Genomic DNA, 22,040 nt, shown 5'->3' with positions numbered 1-22,040 from the left:
CAACAGTGTAAAGAAAGGTGAGGGAGTGATCACAAATGTGATTAAGTACCTGAACCAGGAAAATTAAAATAGATACAAAAATGCAAGAACAGACATAAGAAAAATGATTGGTTGGATTTTGCAGGCGATAGAGAAAGAAGAATCTAGGTTGAATCCTTGAGCTCTGACTTGGGCTCCTACCAATTGATTTCAGGGGGTGAGAACACAACCCTTCCAGGATACAGGTGGAGAAGCAGGTTTTGGAAACATGAGCTCAGTTTGGATGTGTTCAATTTGCAGCTTGTATAAGACTTTTTGGAAGAGCTATTAGGTTTTCAGAAGAAGGTTCTTGGCCAGAAACGTACACTGGTGCGTCATTAGTACTTAGAGAGAAAACTGAAGTCAAAGATATAAATAAAGGAAGGGGATCCTACAGTACACTGTATATTCTTCTATTCTTCCTCACCTTCCATCTCCACTTGTATTGCAGCTCCTTACTATTTAACTAATTAATTTTGGCTTATTCTTTTTTTTTTTTTTTTTTTTTTTTTTTTTTTTTTTTTGCGGTACGCAGGCCTCTCGCTGTTGTGGCCTCTCCTGTTGTGGAGCACAGGCTCTGGACACGCAGGCTCAGCGGCCATGACTCACGGGCCCAGCCGCTCCACGGCATGTGGGATCTTCCCGGACCGGGGCACGAACCCGTGTCCCCTGCATCGGCAGGTGTACTCTCAACCACTGCGCCACCAGGGAAGCCCAATTTTGGCTTATTCTTAAAATGTAAGTTCAAGGATCATTCATGTATGCCTCCCCCCTAAATAAACCTTGTTGATCCCACAAACTCAACTCAGGTCACCTATGATTTGTTTTTATAAAACCCTGTACTTTTTCTTCCTGATATTTAAAAAATTTAACCAAATAATTTTGAAACTACTTTCTTACTTTCTCATGGCCTTTCCTGCTGAACGCTATGCTTCATGAGAATAGGGGGCTGGTTTCCCTTGTTCAATTATCTACCCCCAACAATGAATACAATGATATGCATGTTACAGGTGTCCAATACACATATTAAACAAATGAATAAGTAAAAGTATCATGGAAACCAAGAAAGGAGTTGGTTTCAAGGAGTCATCCGTGGTGAACAGTTTCAAAAGCTATGGAGAAGTTAAGCACGATTGAGAACAAATTATGACAATTGAGCATTTAGGCAGTCATGATGAGAACAAGGAGGTTAAATGTGGGTAGATTCTTCTTTTAAAAGGAGAAACACACCCGTTGTTTATGAGATAGGAAAGACCTTTTTTTAAAAATAGAGGATCATGGGAACTCCCTGGTGGTCCAGTAGTTAAGACTTCACCTTCCAATGCAGTGGGTGAGAGTTCGATCCCTGGTCAGGGAGCTAAGATCCCACATGCCCTGTGGCCAAAACACCAAAACATAAAACAGAGGCAATACTGTAACAAATTCAATAAAGACTTTAAAAATGGTCCACATCAAAAAAATCTTTAAAAATAAAATAAAATTAAATTAAATTAAATGGAGGATCATGGAATGAGGAGGGCAAGAAATTAAAGACTTCTATCAGAAAGAAGGGTTAATTCATGTAGTAATGTCATGCAAAAGGCAAAACAGCATATGGAAGATCTTCACTTCTGAAGTCCTCCTCTTGCAGGATTTAGATATATTTTCCTTTAAGAGTGAAAGTTAAATCACATATACTAGTTTCAGAGGAAGAAAGAAAAGGTAGATATAGATCCATTTGTAGCTAGTCATTTCCCATGAACAAATTAAAAAATTATTCTCTTTCATTTTCCATGAGTAATGTACCCCTTAACTTCTAGAGGCCACCTCTCCAAACTTTTCACTTAACAATATGTTTAATCAAATTCAATTGAGGAAGGCTATTTTCTTCTCTTCCTAAATAAATAAATAAATAAATAAATAAATAGAGTTAGCTCCAAATTCCAACATCAGATCTTATTTGACTACATGAAAATCACCGGTTCCATGTCTGTAGACCCACCGTCCACCATTCGATGTGGCAGTGAACAGTGATGAAGGCAAGCGAGAAAGCGAGGAGGTCAAATGGAAAATCCCCTTCTGGAAAATGGCATCCAATTTCACTTCCACATGCAGGATTTTGTGTGTATTTTCCTTCAAGAGTAAAAGTTAAACTTGGTATTCTAGCAACTTCCAAGTTCATGGTTGGTACCTTACGGAATGGGAAAGAGTGACTTTTGCAAGCTTAAATCAGGAACAATATTTGGAAGAAGGGGAGCTAGACGTGGGCACAAATATGCTATATCATGTCTGATCCGGGAAAGCTGACTCATGTTATCACCATTTCATGCCAGGCAACATCACATGAAAAGGAGTAACCCCTTAATTCGCCAGTCCTAGAGTAACTCAGCCACTGTTATAAAGCCAATTAGCAAATTGGCACCAAGACATTAGCAAATAGAACATCATGACAGATGGGGTCTGACAGAATGGCTGATGGCATGGGCAAGGTGGAAGAAAAAGAAAGGGAAACCAAAGATGTTTGGTTTGGCAGCTATGTCTCACATGACTACCACAATTATCACACATTCTGGACTCCCTCATTGGAACCATCCATCAGGTAAAGAGTTTTATTTAGTCCTAGTTCCTAAGATGTCAGTAGGAATTATTATTTATCATGACAACTAGGAAAGGACAACTTCAGTCAGGCAGGACATTTGCTTTTCAACAAATACAGAGCACACCCAGATGCAGGGGCAAGAACCCTGGCATTCTGACAAGTTTGGAGACTTTTTCAGTGCCTCCTTCATCTCTCTCTCCTTTCACTTCTGGGGCTACTGCATGTCAGACTAGGTCAAACGTAGCAATTGCCAAGGAGGCATCTATGTATAAGGGTCTTTGTGTACCAAGTTCTACCCATGTCGGTCTATCCTGGATAAGCAACAGTGCCTTCTCTCCCACCCAAAGTAAATATTTCTTGCTGCAACAGGACAGAGTACTTTATAGGACTTTGGTCCTGCCATCTATGAGGACACATTTAAAAATAAAATTCACGCAACCAGAGATACGTGCAATGATGAAATAATGACAGCACAGCACTTGGTGCTTTACCATAGCATTCAGTTTATTGCTTTGCTTTATTTTGTTTTGAGCTTTAAAAATTCGGCAAACAATTCAGTCTGCTGCGGTAAAGTACTTCTTCGCATTTACACACCATCAACTTATCAATATTGATAATTTCTAAATTAGCTTTATTCTAATAATGTTTATATGCCTTTCCTTATTGGACTAGGCACAATTATTTTTTCCAGGATGAAAAGTCATTGCAAATAACTCTTTTAAAAGGGTCAGTTCGCATCCCACCGCTGCCACCACAAAAATAAAAAATAAAAATAAATATATAAATAAATAAATAAAATAAAAGGGTCAGTATTCGCTGAACATTCCTGATATGAAAATACTTTTTATCAGATACTAAGGATACCATGGAAAAAAATTAAGTAGTTCTTGTAAATAAAGAAAAATAAAACTTGTGTTAACTTATCTAATCTCTTAGGGGGTTAGTTTTTAATTTGTGTGTGTGTCAGACAAACCCAAATATCTTTTGAAGAAAATTTCAGTCCTTTCTGCCATGAAGAGATGGGATTATTGTCTATTAAGGCAAGTATTCATAAAGAGATGCTTTTTAAATGATAGTTATTCTATAAATACTTAGAATTTTCTTAAATTCTTTCTCACATCTTCATTCTATTGGCTCTGACTTTAAGATATAACCTTTTCTTAGCTTTTTTAAAATTAGGATCCATGGAAGATATTTCTTTCTTATTTCCTTAAAAAAAAAACCTTAAACTTTATTAAGTATATGTGTGTTTTTTATCTCTTGTTTCCCTCTTTGACTAGCTTTCATGAAGCTCAGAGTGGAATTTGGGACCCATGTGTTATAAACATGCAAGACTCCAATGCATGCATTTCTACCTATTAATTGCTCAGATTATTATTTAAACCTTATTTTCCTTCTTGATATCTTTATTTTTCAAGCTTTATTATAGTATGTTATATAAAATAATTCACAACTTTTATGAAATGAGATAGGATGTAAATGGTATAAATTTGCTTAAGATATATATATATATATATATGTACCCATATATATATATATATATACATATAGGTATCTTGCTTAGAAACTCAATAAATAAGTAGACTGTGTAAAATACTTTCCTAATTCCCATATCATTTATTTATCCACTAACAAAATGGTAATGATTATTAGTGATAATATTGGGAGTCAATTTGGCCCAAGTGGAGCTAATCTTAAGTAATATTAGAGAAGACTAGATTATAAGAACATTCTAGAGATATGAAAATAAAATCTCATGCTTTTTCTGTCACAGTTTCTCATTCTTTCTCTCTGTTTTAATGCTAGTGAAACAAGGTAAAAACAAAACCCAAATAACTTCATTATGGCCGTATATGTCATACAATATAAGTTAATCCAGTAAAACCTGCTTCTCAAAACCTGCATCCATCCAAGATGGCAGGTGATGGTGGCAGGGTACACACCACCTAGCATCTGTCCTTAGGGATCAACAGGGACCTGTCATGAAGCAAACTGCAGGGAACAGCTATTACCGAGCTCTCTACTGGGTAAGCACTAAACAGTTTCATGTCTACCACTCCAACAGGAATAAACTGTACCCTCAACATTTCTCAGCCTCCTTCTTTCACCAAGGATACCAAAAATAGGATTTATAGTTCTGCTGTTTCCAGCTCAAATTTCACATCCAAGCATCTCCATCTCTTAATTGGAGTTTAAAATAGAGTCTATTCTAAAAATGCCTGTAAATAGTTTTTACTCATTCTTAAGAGATGCCTGTGTACGTAAACAGTAGATTAAGCCACAATGGAACTTACAATGATAAGAACTAAATGATATTAAAGGACGTGTGTAGGTCTAGGGCAAGTTTTCCTCAGCACAACTGACATTTGGAGCCAGATAATTCTTTGTTGTGCGGAGGCGGTCCTGTGCGTTGTAGGATGTCTAGTAGCATTTCTGGCCTCCACTAACTAGATCAGTGGCAGCCCAATTCCCCTAGAACGACAACCAAAAATGTCTCCAGACATTGCCCAATGTCCACGAGGGACAAAATCACACCTGGTTGGGAACCACTGGTCTACAATCCAATATCTTAGATAAACTGTAAACAATTTCTCCATAAACTGCTAATGGGGAAGGGGGGTCTGCCAGGTAGATCAAACTAAAGAAATATGATTCATTCTTTATTACACAATTATATAATATTATGGTTCTGAGTCACTTTATTACTACAATGTGCTCTGAAGAACCCAAAACAACCATTCAAATATACAGAAGAAGCACCATGTCTTTGGGGTTGCACAACACGCTAGTCTGACCCAGTCATGTCCCTAACTAGACACTTCTAGTGTCTAGTTTAAGTTGGATGTGAAGAGAAAAGGCTGATTTCTCAGCCCCTTATGAAGAGTTTGGAAAAGATTATTCGATATTTCTTCTCTGAACATTGGACCACTAAAGCTCTGTGTGCACATATGCTTTATAAATAATGCAAGTTTTCCATAACTTCTTTGATTATGGGATGAATTTTTATGTTGTATTTCTTTGAGTGTCACCCATATAACTTTAAAAATCTATCTTTACTATCCCAATCTTACTTAAAAGCAACATACAAGTTTATCTCTGATAAACCTCTGTAATAAATTGTTTTATAATTTTTAATTTAAAACATTTAAAGTTTCCACTAATTTGATTTTTTAAAGCTATGCTTATTTCTGAGGGGTCCTCAGACTCCTAACACGGAAATCTATTGCTCTAATTTCTTCCCTTGAGAGATCATCAGATGTATGACAGAGCAACAGAAACCAATTAAAAATACACATACTTGCTCCAGTGAACTTTTCCTTCCACTGTCTGCATCTCACCAAGGATGGCAAGGAGAAGAGAGGACTTCCCACATCCCACCTGGCCCACAATCATGGTTAACTGACCTACAGAAAAGAAACAAAGGATAATAACAGGATGAGATGGAATTCACTTAGTGAAATAAAATCAAAACACATTTAGAAAAGGCTGATGTTTCACAGTCAATGGGCCAGTTTTGGTCTCCAGCAATAAAGTATTCTAAACAGCTCCCTTCCCTGATACTAAGTTTTTTGGAAAATAGAAGAAAAATAAAAATCTATAGGTCTTGATGTATTATTTTTAAAACTATCAGAATAACTGTCACTAGTAAAGAAAGCAGTGAAATACTTGCCTAAATCATCTAGATTAGTGTTACCTTTATTATTCAATTCATTCAGCAGAAAAAGGCAATTTTGACTAAAATAGGTAATTGGGCTTAAAATGATTTGGGAGCTGTTCTTAAACTACTTTGATGTGCATGTATAATAGAAAAATCCCAACTACTGACCATGAGGTCAAGTCAAAAAAATAATTCTATTCAATTATCTAGACATTTTAAATAAAAATATTGGGTATTTATGTCTTAAATATCTCGAAAACTTCATCAGGTTTCCTCAGAGATAGAAAACTATTTTCTCATACATCCTTTCTTTAAATTCTTTCTTCAAAAAAATGAGAAATGAACTACTCCATTATTTAAATGCCACAAATCAGCAAATAAACGGAAAGCAATTCATTTGGATGATAAATAACTTGTCTAAAGGTCCACACTCTGTAGTGTAAGGCAGGTCTTATAATTCCCAGTCATCCTCACAGTGATACAGGGGTTCATGAGCTTCATAGTGCAAATAAATATTAGTAATGTTTGCCTTGAAAAAGTCTTTCTCTCCTTTTGTTAGGCTTGGTTATGTTGGAAAACCATGGTCATGATTGTTAACAATTACAAACCCGAGTAACAAATGATTCTTACCTGTTGGAATTCGAATATTTATATTAGATAAGGTAGCTAAACCACTGCCCCATGAAAAGTACCCATTTGTGACCTAGAAAATAAGAATACAGAAATTAAATTATAAAATTATGTAAATATGTGGTGTTAGAGAATTATTCCAATTAAAATAGATTTCTTTATAAAGCACTGTAAGACTTTCAACACAGTAGAACACACAGTGCTGAAACTCTAATTTAGAGTTATAACTGCTTAGAGGTATAAATGAAACACAGAAAGAATGGAAGTGAGAGGAGGGTCTTTGAATTAATGATATTATGAAGAATGCTAAAAATTGCAACAATTTTCCCTGAAAATTTGGGATCATTTATATGTGAACATTCTTAAAAATCAATCACCCAAATATTTTCCAATGTAACTGCTACACTGATGATTTTCTCACTGCTGCAATTCCCAGAATCCTGTGATGCAAAGTAAGGAACAGAAATAACTACAAATTATTCCAACAAAATGACTCCACTAGCTAAGAAGGAAGGTTTTGTAATGAATAAGTTTCCTGAACTATGTGGATTTATCACTCTTCATTGATCTTAAAAGAAAAAGTAAAGGGGAGGAAGAAACAGCACAAAAATGAGGCAACATTTCTTGGTGGTATAAACATCAACAACCAGCAAACAAACAAAAAGACCTTAGAGTCATCCAAAGCAATCTATGGTTTTAATATGTGTCAAGAAAACTTGATAGTTTTAACAGTTACAAAAATGGGAAACAAAAGAGGTATAACAGAACCCAAAGGTTGGAAGGGTGAACAGAGACAGATGAGGGGAGAGAAAGTGTCTGAAAAATTAGAGGAAACTAAAGTAAAGCTACACTTTGCTCATAAATTAATATTTTGTTTCCAAACCCCAAGTGATGAAATTTCTAAGCACATTTTTGTTCAGGAATTTTGCAGAAAAGATTAGTAATATCTAAATTATAACTAAAAATATCCTTTAAAAGCTCTTAAAATGAACAACTAAAGAGCGCAAAAGTTACTTGAAAAGACTAGATTATGTTTTTCCACGTAAGTTTTCTCTAGCGTGGAAAATGTATGACATTTAATAATATCCATCACATAGATATGCATGAAATTAGTCCTGGAAGGAGGGTGGCCTGGAAAGGCTCAATAACTAATCACTTTACAAATACCTGCTGAGCACCCAGTCTATGTGAAGTCCTGCGTTAGGACTGATGTGGGCTACAAAGAAGGTATAATGCATCCTCCCTGCTTCCCTGCTCAGTTGAGCTTACAGTCAATTGAGTAGTAAACCAAGGCAAGAGAGTATGGGCTAAGTAACAAATAGAGGAGCAGACAGACGAAAGTGCAACAGCAGTTCATAAGGAAAATCATCTACATCTGAGATGAATCAAAAAAAGAAAATAGTTTGAAAAAGGAGGGCCTTTTAGCTAGTTTTGGAAAATATGCTGAATTTCAGCAAAGATATTTCTGAGTAAAGAGTTACAGTGAGAACAGGTTCAGGATCAGAAAACCATGAAACATGTTATGAGAAATAATGAATAAAGCTGGCTGGGGCAGAGGTTTAAGATACAGTGACTAAGTGACAAAGGATGCTCAAAGAAAATCTACAGTCTTCAAGGCTGAGAATCCCTCTTTCTCGGAGAAAGTGGAGAGCAGGCTAAACGAGGTGCAGATACAGATGGGCTGGGGAGAGGGTCAGCATGGAACTAAGAGGCCCTCCATAACAACCTTTACATTTTCAATGAATTGAAAGGGAAGGTTATCTGTAGAAACAGGAGGTGGCCAAAGGAGAGAGAGAACGAGGTGGGAGGAGATTGGTGACAGATGAAGAGCTACTGTAGGTGATGGAAAATTATGCTGAAGGGAGGCATGGCAAAGGATTGCCAAGACCATGGAGAGTCAGCCAAGGGTGGAGGTAACGAAGCTCTGGCCATGTCAACTTGTATCATTAAGTCGTTTTCTCCACAGAACTTAGCACCCTGGGTACAGGAGCACAGAAGGCATGGGGTTGAATGGCTACAGAAGGATGTGAGAGGGCTGGGAGAAAGAAGGGGCTCAAGTTACCGCAGGTTGCAATGAGGTTAAAAGCCAATGGTGGTGTGATGAATTGGGATATTGGGATTGACATATATACACTAATATGTATAAAATGGATAACTAATAAGAGCCTGCTGTATAAAAAAATAAAAAATAATGCAGGGGAAAAAAAAGCCAATGCCAGTGAAGATGAAGCCCTGAGGGAGCTGGAAGGTAGGGCTGTGATGTCGGTGACTGGCTGGTATAACAGAGGCTAAGATCTCAGAGGGGCCGTGTGTCTAAGTGGTGGCCAAGTGTGAATGCAGGTGAGTTTGTGGGAATGGAGGGGTGGTCGATTAAGGGGCTTGGGGGCTGGGATACTAGATGGGCTGTGAACCTGGAAGTTTAAATCACATCCAGGTGTGGCACTTACTAAGGTAGAAAGCTGGACTTGGAAACAGGCACCTAAATCTTCAGTGAAGGTGGGTGAGTGATTATGAGGTCCTCTGATCACAGACGTGAGAAAGGTACAACATGCTATAGCTTCACAAGAGTATGAGAGAGGAAAGATGTGGTTGGAAAGCAGCAGGGAAGGACCAGAAGAATACAGTGTCACCTCCTGATTTGGTCCTACACAGAAGTAAAAGAGGGAACAGAGTTCATTTGAGAGGGATGGAGGAGAGTCAAAGTGAATTCCTCCTGCTGTGATTTGCCCTTCCATTCCCTCCTCCCTTTTACAAAATCGTCTCACTTCTCCATCATAAGGGTTAAAATCCTGGCTTCCCAAACTAGCTGTTTGACCTTGGAAAATCAGCTAATATATAAATCTCCGCAAAGGTACATAAAAGGATAGGTACAAAGATGGTTATCACAGCATGGTTTGTGATGGAGGAAGGATGGAGGCCAACCCAGCAGCCATCACTAGGGGACAAGTAAAAGGCAGGGATGCATACTACAGAATGCAGTGGTGCAGCTAGAAGGAGCAAACAATTTTAGGAAATTGAAAATATAAGTACTCATGACAATACTACATATTTCACAGGGATATGAGTGTATTTAAGTGCATATATTGAGCATATTATTGCTGGCACCGTAATGTTGGGAGCATGAGGGGATATAGGCATTAGGATCAGGGATAAAGGGAAAGGATGAATTAAAATGTAAAGGCAGGAAAGAGACAATGCAAAAAGCCACCTACTGTATGATTCCACTCATATGAAATATCCAGCATAGGTAAATCCGTAGAGACAGAAAGAAGATTGGTGTTGGCAGGGACAAGAGAAAGGGGGAAATGGGGAGTGACAGCTTAATGGGTACGGGGTTTCCTTTTGGGGTGATAAAAATATTTTGTGACTAGTAGATGGGATAGTTGTACAACTTTGGGAATCTAAATGCCACTGAAATGTTGACTTGAAAATGGTTAATTTTATGCTATGTGAATTTCACCTCAGCTGAAATAATTTTTTGAAAATCTAAAGGCAGGACCTTCCACACACCATTGTCCATTCTCTCCTGCCAAAAATAAATAAAAATACTGGGTAAAATATAGTTTTTTAAAAACCCCATTAAAGCAAGGAGTAAGGAAATGTCTAGTGAAAGTATAAGGAAAAGTACAAAAAGGTATATACACTCCGGAGCACCTAAGCTTCTTTCCTTCCAAAAGGGCCAAGAATAGCTAAGGTATTTTAGAAGAAAAAAAATAAGGTGTAAGAACTTGTCCTAAAAAATGTCAGTGTTTATTAGAAAGCTATAATAATCACAACAGTGGAATGCTGGACAGACAAATCAGAGAAAAATAAAGAAAGAAATCTGTGTGACAAGACGGCACTAAAAGTCAGTGGGTACGGTGACTGATGCACAGTGTCTGGACAACCCGACATCATATAAAAAATTAAACCTGACCTTACCGACTTACTACTAAATGCAGTAAAATGACTATCACTAAATTTACTACTGCTAAACTTACAGCTAAAATTAGTTATTACTGATTTCCCTACTAAATCACAACCTTACTTCATACCAAACACAAAAATAGATTTTAGGTCAATTAAAGTACTAAAAGCAAAAGGTGTAGCTCCAGGGATTTTAAGAACTAATATAGAATATCTTTATGCCTTTTGGTAGAAGAAGATTTCTTTCTTTCTTTTTTTTTCTTTAAATTTTTGGCCATTCCACGTGGCAAGTGGGGTCTTAGCTCCCCAACCAGGGATCAAACACATGCCCCCAACATTGGAAGTGAGGTCTTAACCAATGGACCACCAGGAAAGTCCCCAAAAACGTTTTCATAAAGGAGGCAAAAAGCAAAGCATTAGCCATAAAGGAAAAGTTCTATAAACTAGATTACATTAAAATTAAGAATTTCTGATACCATAAAGAGAGTGAAAAGCCAAGCTATGGAGTGGGAAAAGAATTCTGTTATATATATAACTGCCAAAGTAGTACCCAGAATTTTTTTAAACAGGGGGAACAAATAACCTGGCAATTCACAAGAGGAGCTCCAAACCCAAATGGTCAATATATATAGGAAAAGGTGCTCAACCTCATTAGAAATCAGAAAATTACAAATAAAAACCACAGCAAGATACAACTGCACCTCCTCCCAACACACAACACATTTTGGCAAAATATTGGAAGCACTGGTGAAGAGGGAGACCAACTGGAATTCTCGATCACTGTTTTTCTTTTTTATAAATTTATGTATTTTATTTATTTTTAAATTTTTGGCTGCATTGGATCTTCGTTGCTGCACGCGGGCTTCCTCTACTTGCGGTGGGCGGGGGCTACTCTTCATTGCGGTGCGTGGGCTTCTCATTGTGGTGGCTTCGCTTGTTGCGGAGCACAGGTTCTAGGCAAGCGGGCTTCAGTAGTTGCGGCACGCGGCCTCAGTTGTTGTGCCTTGCAGGCTTACCTGCTCCATGGCATGTGGGATCTTCCAGGACCAGGGATTGAACCCCGTGTCCCCTGCATTGGCAGGTGGATTCTCAACCACTGTGCCACTAGGGAAGTCCCTCAATCACTGTTAATGGAAGTGTAAAATGGCACAACCACTTTAGAGAAAAGTTGGCCATTGTGAAGAAAAGTTGAGGACGTACAGCCCTATGACTCAGCAATTGTTCACAACAGCCTCAAAAAAAAAATAACCAAAAGTCCATCAAAAGTATAACAGATCAATAAATTCTGGTATATTCATACAATGAAATGATTCACAGTGACGAGAATGAATGAATTACAGCTTCACATAGCAACATGGATGAATTATATCCACATAATTTTGAGCAGAAGCAACACACATACACGTACATGCACATATTCAAACTTAAAAAAACTAAAGCACATTTTTAGGGAGGCATACATAGCAAGGATGATCAAGGAAATGATGACCACAAAAGTCAGGGTGGCGATTATATCTCGGGGGAGAGACAGAGAGAATGCAGCTAAAGTGTGTGCTGGGGGGACCTTCAGAGGAAGTTGATGATGTTCTTCACTTGGTAGTGGTTGCACAGGTATTTACTTTTTCATTTAACAGTGCATACATGTTGTATGTACTTTTCTGTAGATATGTTGTATTTCACAATAAAAAAGATTTCAAAAATACAAATGAGTAATAACCAATTTGGGAATTTCCACCATGAACAAACGGTGAATTTGAGCTTGAAGGGGTACTTGAAACTGCAGTGGCCATTCAGTGGAATAGCAGACTCCAGTTGATGAGCAGGGATTTGTTGTTTTTTTGTGGGTGTTTTGGTGCATGAAGGGTCAATTCTGGGGAAAAAATCATGATAACCTCCCTTTTTTCCATGAAAAATGAAAATAAATTGAACACGGCACACGGAAAAGATGTATTTTTAGGTTCCCACTACACTGAATAGAAAATGTCAATTAAAAAACACTTTTTTTAGTCACTAATATATTGTTATTTTCTGGGCATATTTGAGAATTGGCAGCATAGAGGACCCTTTCTAGTCTCTCATTACTTACTTTTTCATAGCTTAGTTCACACCCTACTTGTACATTATAATTGTCTAGGGAACTACTAGAGATGTTTGCAAAAATGATGGCCAGGTTTATATATATATATATATACACACACACACACACATACATATGCATATACATATATATATATAAATATGTGATTCTAATGTACAGCCAAGATTAAGAATCACTACAGGACTTGCCTGGAGGCACAGTGGTTAAGAATCCACCTGCCATTGCAGGGGGCATGGGTTTGATTTCTGGTCCGGAAAGATCCCACATGCCACGGAATAACTAATAAGCACACGAGCCACAACTACTGAGCCTGTGCTCTAGAGCCCGAGAGCCACAATTACTGAGCACACACGCTGCAACTACTGAAGGCTGCATGCCTACAGCCTGTGCTCCGCCACAAGAAAAGCCACCGCAATGAGAAGCCTGTGCACCGCAACAAAGAGTAGCCCCTGCTCACCGCTACTAGAGAAAGCCCGCGTGCAGCAACGAAGACCCAACGCAGACATAAATAAATAAATAAATAAATAAATAAATAAATAAATAAATAAAGAGTCACTACAGCTCTTTGAAATGCACAGGTGTTATACCTTATCCTCAAAACAACCATACTAAAATGGCATCCCCACCTCAAGAGGAGCAGACCATGGCTTAGAGAAGCAATTTGCCCAAATCACACATCAAATTAATGACAAAGGGAAGGCTAGCATTAGCTTATTCCATCCAGTAACACATTTGCTCCAGTTGCTAAAAGCTTCTTGTGGGATAGGTATGGTGTCGGGCAATAAGGAGAGAGAGAGGAGAATTCAATGTTGTTCTTGGCCTTACTGTACCACTCACTGAGCATCCCTCACTCTGACTGGACAGGGCAGGGAGTGGCACAACACCAGCAGCCAATGCAGCTAGTCTTCTAAACAGCTAATTTCCAGGACTCCATTAGCTCTGATGTCCAGAGGCCCTTGACTGCTGCAGGCATCTGTTCTGGTTCCTGCATAACCCTGACCCCTTCCTGGGGCTGATCCCAACTCTCAGTCCTCAGCCTGTGTTCCTGTGGTGGCTTGTTCTATGAAGCACTCATGCTTGGGAACAGTACAAAAGGCTGAGTTTCAATAACAAAAACCAAACAACCCTTTTGCATGTAGCTATCCAGTTTTCCCAGCACCACTTACTGAAGAGCCTGCCTTTTCTCCATCGTATTCTGTTGCTTCCTTTGTCAAAGATAAGGTGACCAAATGTGCGTGGGTTTATCTCTGGGCTTTCTATCCTGTTCCATTGATCTATTATTTCTGTTTTTGTGCCAGTACCATACTGTCTTGATTACTGTCACTTTGTAGTATAGTCTGAAGTCTGGGAGCCTGTTTCCTCCAGCTTTGCTTTTCTTTCTCAAGATTGATTTGGCTATTCAGGGTCTTTTGTGTCTCCATACAAATTGTGAATTTTTTTGTTCTAGTTCTGCGAAAAATGCCATTGGTAGTTTGATAAGGATTGCATTGAATCTGTAGATTGCTTTGGGTAGTATAGTCATTTTCACAATGTTGATTCTTCCAATCCAAGAACATAGTATATCTCTCCATCTGTTTATATGATCTTTAATTTCTTTCATCAGTGTCATATAGTTTTCTGCATACAGGTCTTTTGTCTCCTTAGGTAGGTTTATTCCTAGGTATTTAATTCTTTTTGTTGCAATGGTAAATGGGAGTGTTTCCTTAATTTCTCTTTCAGATTTTTCATCATTAGTGTAAAGGAAGTCAGGAGATTTCTGGGCATTTATTTTATATCCTGCTGCTCTACCAATTCGTTGATTAGCTCTAGTAGTTTTCTGGTAACATCTTTAGGATTCTCTATGCATAGTATCATGTCATCTGCAAACAGTGACAGTTTTACTTTTTTTCCGATTTGGATTTTTTTTTTTTTTTTTGGCTAAAACTTCCGAAACTATGTTGAATAATAGTGGTGAGACTGGGCAACATAGTCTTTTTTCCTGATTTTAGTGGAAATGGTTTCAGTTTTTCACCATTGAGAACAATGTTGGCTACGGGTTTGTCATATATGGCCTTTATTATGTTGACATAGGTTCCCTCTATGCCTACTTTCTGGAGAGTTTTTATCATAAATGGGTGTTGAATTTTGTCAAAAGCTTTTTCTGCATCTATTGAGATTATCATATGGTTTTTATCCTTCAATTTGTTAAGGTGGTGTATCACATTGATTGATTTGCATATATTGAAGAATCCTTGCATTCCTGGAATAAACCCCACTTGATCATGGTGCATGATCCTTTGAATGTGCTGTTGGATTCTGTTTGCTAGTATTTTGCTGAGGATTTTTGCATCTATGTTCATCAGTGATATTGCTATGTAGTTTTCTTTTTTTGTGACATCTTTGCCTGGTTTTGGTATCAGGGTGATGGTGGCCTCGTAGAATGAGTTTGGGAGTGTTCCTCCCTCTGCTATGTTTTGGAAGAGTTTGAGAAGGACAGGTGTTAGCTCTTCTATAAATGTTTGATAGAATTCACCTGTGAAGCCATCTGGTCCTGGGATTTTGTTTGTTGGAAGATTTTTAATCACAGTTTCAATTTCAGTGCTTGTGATTGGTCTGTTTATATTTTCTATTTCTTCCTGGTTCAGTCTCAGAAGGTTGTGCTTTTCTCAGAATTTGTCCATTTCTTCCAGGTTGTCCATTGTATTGGCATATAGTTGCTTGTAGGGATCTCTCAAGATCCTTTGTATTTCTGCAGTGTCAGTTGTTACTTCTTTTTCATTTCTAATTCTATTGATTTAAGTCTTCTCCCTTTTTTTCTTCATGAGTCTGGCTAATGGTTTATCAATTTTGTTTATCTTCTCAAAGAACCAGCTTTTAGTTTTACTGACCTTTGTTATTGTTTCTTTCATTTCTTTTTCATTTATTTCTGCTCTGATCTTTATGATTTCTTTCCTTCTGCTAACTTTGGGGTCTTTTTGCTCTTCTTTCCCTAATTGCTTTAGGTGTAAGGTTAGGTTGCTTATTTGAGTTTTTCTTGTTCCTTGAGCTAGGATTGTATTGCTATAAACTTCCCTCTTAGAACTGCTTTTGCTGCATCCCTTAGGTGTTTTCATTGTCATTTGTTCCTAGGTATTTTTTGTTGATATCCTCAGGAAGACCTAAATAGACATTTCTCCAAAGACATGCAAATGGCCAATAGGCACACGAAACAATGCTCAACATCACTAATTATTAGAGAAATACAAATCAAAGCTATGATGTATCACCACACACCAGTCAGAATGGCCATCATTAAAAAATCTACAAATAAATGTTGGAGAGGGTGTGGAGAAAAGTGAACACTCCTACAGTATTGGTGGGAATGTAAATTGGTGCAGTCACTGTGGAAAATAGTAGGGAGGCTCCTCTAAAAACTACAACTAGAGTTGCCATATGCTCCTGCAATCCCATTCCTCAGCATATATCCAGACAAAACTATAATTTGAAAAGATACCTTCACACACTGTTCACTGTGGCATGATTCACAATAGCCAAGACATGGAAACAACCTAAATGTCCATCAACAGATGAATGGATAAAGAAGATACGGTACATATATACATATATACTCAGCCATAAAAAGAAGAATGAAATAATACCATTTGCAGGAACATGGATGGACCTAGAGATTATCATACTAAGTAAAGTAAGTCAGAAAGAGAAAGACAAATACCATATGATATCATTTATATGTAGAATCTAAAATATGACACAAGTGAAGTTATCTATGAGACAGAGACAGACTCACACACATAGAGAACAGACTTGTAATTTCCAAGGGGGAGTGGGGTGGGGGAGGGATCGATTGGGAGTTTTGGATTAGCAGATGCAAACTATTATATATAGAATGGATAAACAAGGTCGTACTGTATAGAACAGGGAACTATATTCAATATCTGCTGATAAACCATAATGGAAAAGAATATGAAAAAGAATGTATATATATGTATAACTGAGTCACTTTGTTATACAGCAAACATTAACACAGCATTTTAAATAAATTATACTTCAATAATATAACTTTAAAAAAAAAAAAAAGTCTATTTGACAATGCAATCCAAAAATGGGCAGAAGACCTAAATAGAAATTTCTCCAAAGAAGATATACAGATGGCCAACAGACACATGAAAGGATGCTCAACATCACTAATCATTAGAGAAATGCAAATCAAAACTACAATGAAGTATCATCTCACACCATTCAGAACGGCCATCATCAAAAAATCTACAAACAATAAATGTTGGAGAGGGTGTGGAGAAAAGGGTACCCTCTTGCACTGTTGGTGGGAATGTAAATTGATACAGCCACTATGGAGAACAGTATGGAGGTTCCTTAAAAAACTAAAAATAGAACTACCATATGACCCAGCAATCCCACTACTGGGCATACATCCTGAGAAAACCATAATTCAAAAAGGGTCACGTACCACAATGTTCATTGTAGCAATATTTACAAGAGTCAGGACATGGAATCAACCTAAGTGTACATCAATAGATGAATAGATTAAGAAGATGTGGCACATATGTACAATGGAATATTATTCAGCCATAAAAGGAAACGAAATTGAGTTATTTGTAGTGAGGTGGATCGATCTAGAGACTGTCATACAGAGTGAAGTCAGAAAGAGAAAAACAAAAACCATATGCTGAGAAGGACGTGTGCTCACTCCCTCTTGGGAGAGCACCAGAATCACAACTAACTGCTAAACAATCATCGATAGGAAGACACTGGAACTCACCAAAAAAGATACCCCACATCCAAAGACAAAGGAGAAGCCACAGTGAGATGGTAGGAGGGGTGCAATCACAATAAAATCAAATCCCATAACTGCTGGGTGGGTGACTCACAAACTGGAGAACACTTATACCACAGATTCCACCCACTGGAGTGAAGGTTCTGAGCCCCACGTCAGGCTTCCCAACCTGGGGGTCTGGCAACGGAAGGAGGAATTCCCAGAGAATCAGGTTTTGAAGGCAAGCAGGATTTGATTGCAGGACTTTGACAGGACTGGGAGAAACAAAGACTCCACTCTTGGAGGGCACACACAAAGTAGTGTGTGCATCAGGACCCGGGGGAAGGAGCAGTGACCCCATAGGAGACTGAAGCAGACCTATCTGCTAGTGTTGGAGGGTCTCCTGCAGAGGCAGGGGGTGGCTGTGTCTCAGTGTGAAGACAATGACACTGGCAGCAGAAGTTCTGAGAGGTACTCCTTGGCGTGAGCCCCCTCAGAGTCTGCCATTAGCCCCACCAAAAAGCCGGGTAGGCTCCAGTGTTGGGTTGCCTCAGGCAAACCACCAACAGGGAGGGAACCCAGCCCCACCCATAAGCAGAAAAGCAGACTACAGTTTTACTGAGTTCTGCCCACCAGAGCAACACCCAGCCCTACCCACCACCAGTCCCTCCCATTAGAAAACTTGCACAAGCCTCTTAGATAGCCTCATCCACCATAGGGCAGACAGCAGAAGCAAGAACAACAATCCTGCAGACTGTGGAACAAAAACCTGTTTCACAGAAAGACAAGATGAAAAGGTAGAGGACTATGTATGAGATGAAGGAATAAGATAAAACCCCAGAAAAACAACTAAATGAAGTGGAGATAGGCAACCTTCCAAAACAAGAATTCAGAATAATGATAGTGAAGAAGATCCAGGACTTCAGAAAAAGAATGGAGGCAAAGATCGAGAAGACACAAGAAATGTTTAACAAAGACCTAGAAGAATTAAAGAACAAACACGTAGAAGAATTAAAGAAGAAACAAACAGAGATGAACAATCCAATAACTGAAATGGAAAATACACTAGAAGGAACCAATAGCAGAATATCTGAGGCAGAAGAACCGTTAAGTGACCTGGAACAGAATGGTGGAATTCACTGCCATGGAACATAATAAAGAAAAAAGAACGAAAAGAAATGAAGACAGCCTTAGAAACCTGTGGGACAACATTAAGCACACCAACATTCGCATTATAGGGGTCCCCGAGGAGAAGAGGGAGAGAAAGGACCAGAGAAAATATTTGAAGAGATTATAGTCGAAAACTTCCCTGACATGGGAAAGAAAATAGCCACCCAAGTCCAGGGAGCCCAGGAAGTCCCAGTCAGGATAAACCCAAGGAGAAAGATGCCGAGACACATAGTAATCAAATTGACAAAAATTAAAGACTAAGAAAAATTATTGAAAGCAACAAGGGAAAAATGACAAATAACATACAAGGGAATTCCCATAAGGTTAACAGCTGATTTCTCAGCAGAAACTATAAAAGCCAGAAGGGAGTGGCATGATATATTTAAAGTGATGAAAGAGAAGCACCTACAACCAAGATTACTCTACCCAGCAAGGATCTCATTTAGATTCGACAGAGAAATCAAAAGCTTTACAGACAAGCAAAAACTAAGAGAATTCAGCACCACCAAACCAGCTCTACAACAAATGTTAAAGGAACTTCTCTAAGTGGGAAACACAATAGAAGAAAAGGACCTACAAAAACAAACCCATAACAATTAAGAAAATAGTAATAGGAACATACATATTGATAATTACCTTAAACGTGAATGAATTAAATTCTCCAACCAAAAGACACAGGCTCGCTGAATGGATACATAAACAAGAACCATTTATATGCTGTCTACAAGAGACCCACTTCAGACTTAGGGACACATACAGACTGAAAGTGAGGGGATGTAAAAAGACAGTCCATGCAAATGGAAATCAAAAGAAAGCTGGAGTAGCAATACTCATATCAGATAAAATTGACTTTAAAATAAAGAATGTTACAAGAGACAAGGATGGCACTACATAATGATCAAGGGAGCAATCCAAGAAGAAGATATAACAATTATAAATATATATACACCTGAGAGTGGCAGGGGGTGTGGTGGTGGTATGATGAATTGGGAGATTGGGATTGACATATATACACTTATATGTATAAAATGGATAACTAATAAGAACCTGCTATATAAAAAATAAATTAAATAAAATTCCAAAAAAAAATATGCACCCAACATAGGAGCACCTGAATACATAGCGCAACTGCTAACAGCTATAAAAAGGAAATCGACAGTAACACAATAATAGTGGGGGACATTAACACCTCACTTACACCAATGGACAGATCATCCAAACATTAATAAGGAAACACAAGCTTTAAATGACACAATAGACCAGATAGATTTAATTGATATTTATAGGACATTCCATCCAAAAACAGCAGATTACACTTTCTCCTCAAGTGTGCATGGAGCATTCTCCAGGATAGATCACATCTTGGGTCACAAATCAAGACTCAGTAAATTTAAGAAAATTGAAATCATATCAAGCATCTTTTCTGACCACAACCCTATGAGATTAGAAATCAATTACAGGGAAAAAACGTAAGAAAAAGAAACACATGGAGGCTAAGTAATACGTTATTAAATAACCAAGAGATCACTGAAGAAATCAAAGAGGAAATCAAAAAATACCTAGAGACAAATGACAATGAAAACATAACCATCAAAAACCTATGGGATGCAGCAAAAGCAGCTCTACGAGGGAAGTTTATAGCAATACAAGCCTACCTCAAGAAACAAGAAAAATCTCAAATAAACAATCTAAACTTACACCTAAAGGGGCTAGAGAAAGAAGAACAAACAAAACCCAAAGTTAGTAGAAGTAAAGAAATCATAAGACACATGCACTCCAATGTTCATTGTGATGTTATTTACAATAGCCAGGTCATGGAAGCAACCTAAATGCCCATCGACAGACAAATGGATAAAGAAGGTGTGGTACATATATACAATGGAATATTACTCAGCCATAAAAAGGAATGAAATTGGGTCATTTGTAGAGATGTGGATGGATCTAGAGACTGTCATATGGAGTGAAGTAAGTCAGAAAAACAAATATCATATATTAACGCATATATGTGGAACCTAGAAACATGGTACAGATGAACCAGTTTGCAGGACAGAAATAGAGACACAGATGTAGAGAACAAATGTATGGATACCAAGGGGGGAAATTGGCGGGTGGTGGTGGTGTGATAAATGGGGAGATGGGGATTGACATACATTCACTAATATGTATAAAATGGATAAGTAATAAGAACCTGCTGTATTAAAAAAAAAGCGTATGCTAACACATATATATGGAATCTAAAAAAAAAAAAAAGGTTCTGATGAACCTATGGGCAGGACAGGAATAAAGACACAGATGTAGAGAATGGACTTGAAGACACGGGGAGGGGGAAGTGTAAACTGGGACGAAGTGAGAAAGTAACATTGACATATATACACTACCAAATGATATAAAATAGATAGCCAGTGGGAAGCAGCTGCATGACACAGGAAGATCAGCTCAGTGCTTTGTGACCACCTAGAGGGGTGGGATAGGGAGCGAGGTAGGGAGATGCAAAAGGGAGGGGATATGGGGATATATGTATACATATAGCTGATTGTTAAACAGCAGAAACTAACACAGCATTGTAAAGCAATTATACTCCAATAAAAATGTTAAGAAAAAATAAAAAGGCTGTTTGAGGTGAGTCAAAGGCAATATTGGGAAGCTGGGTGGAAGCACACAACCCAGGTCTAAGCCATTCCTGGTTGTAGATAATTGTTATCTAATCTACTTCCTTAGAAATTGGGCCTGTAATATTGGCGTTCTCTAGAAATTAATCTACTTGGTAGATAAACATAAGAGTACGAGTGGGAATACGTTGGATACTAGCTTCTAACACAGATGCAGAAGAAAGATTCATCCTCCAGTTATTTAAACAACTGCTGGAGCAAAGCTGTGGTTGGGAGGCAAGGCAGCACTGAGAATTATAAATTTATCAGAATATTTTTGAAAATATTATGAGAATGAGTGACCATGCTAAAGAGACTTTAAAGACACAATGTAGGACACTTTTGCAGAACTTCATCATAAAATAGTAACAGCAATGTTTCTATTCATGTAAGAATTCAGGAAATAAAATAACCTTTATTGCAATATCCTCGGTCTCCATGGGACGCAGACGTCGTGTTGATTGCTCGTAGCTGTCCAGGTGATACCTTCCAGGCTGCTTCCTGTTTATAGTTTTTGGCTGCTGCATTCCACATGGAAAAGAACACAAGTTGAAGGTCTATGGAAAAACCTGAGTTTTTACTGA

At 38.0% G+C, this 22,040-nt stretch overlaps 1 protein-coding gene across 11 annotated transcripts in view; it reads right to left on the bottom strand.

The window, feature by feature from the left end:
- The window catches only part of ABCC9 (ATP binding cassette subfamily C member 9), a gene marked incomplete at both ends in the record, with an annotated part of 138,976 nt that overhangs the window by 73,734 nt on the left and 43,202 nt on the right, over window positions 1-22,040 (bottom strand). For 10 of the 11 annotated variants that reach the window (XM_079716026.1, XM_079716030.1, XM_079716032.1 and 7 more), the window contains 3 exons: window positions 5,895-6,000; window positions 6,885-6,957; window positions 21,870-21,977. In XM_079716026.1, coding sequence (XP_079572152.1) covers window positions 5,895-6,000; window positions 6,885-6,957; window positions 21,870-21,977 — 287 coding nt within the window. The remainder of the gene's footprint in view (window positions 1-5,894; window positions 6,001-6,884; window positions 6,958-21,869; window positions 21,978-22,040) is intronic. The other variant, XM_079716027.1, reaches the window with a different exon arrangement.

The sequence above is a fragment of the Hyperoodon ampullatus genome (assembly GCF_949752795.1).
Source record: "Hyperoodon ampullatus genome assembly, chromosome: 11".
Classification (NCBI taxonomy): domain Eukaryota; kingdom Metazoa; phylum Chordata; class Mammalia; order Artiodactyla; family Ziphiidae; genus Hyperoodon; species Hyperoodon ampullatus.
This window is presented reverse-complemented; position numbering and strand designations above follow the sequence as displayed.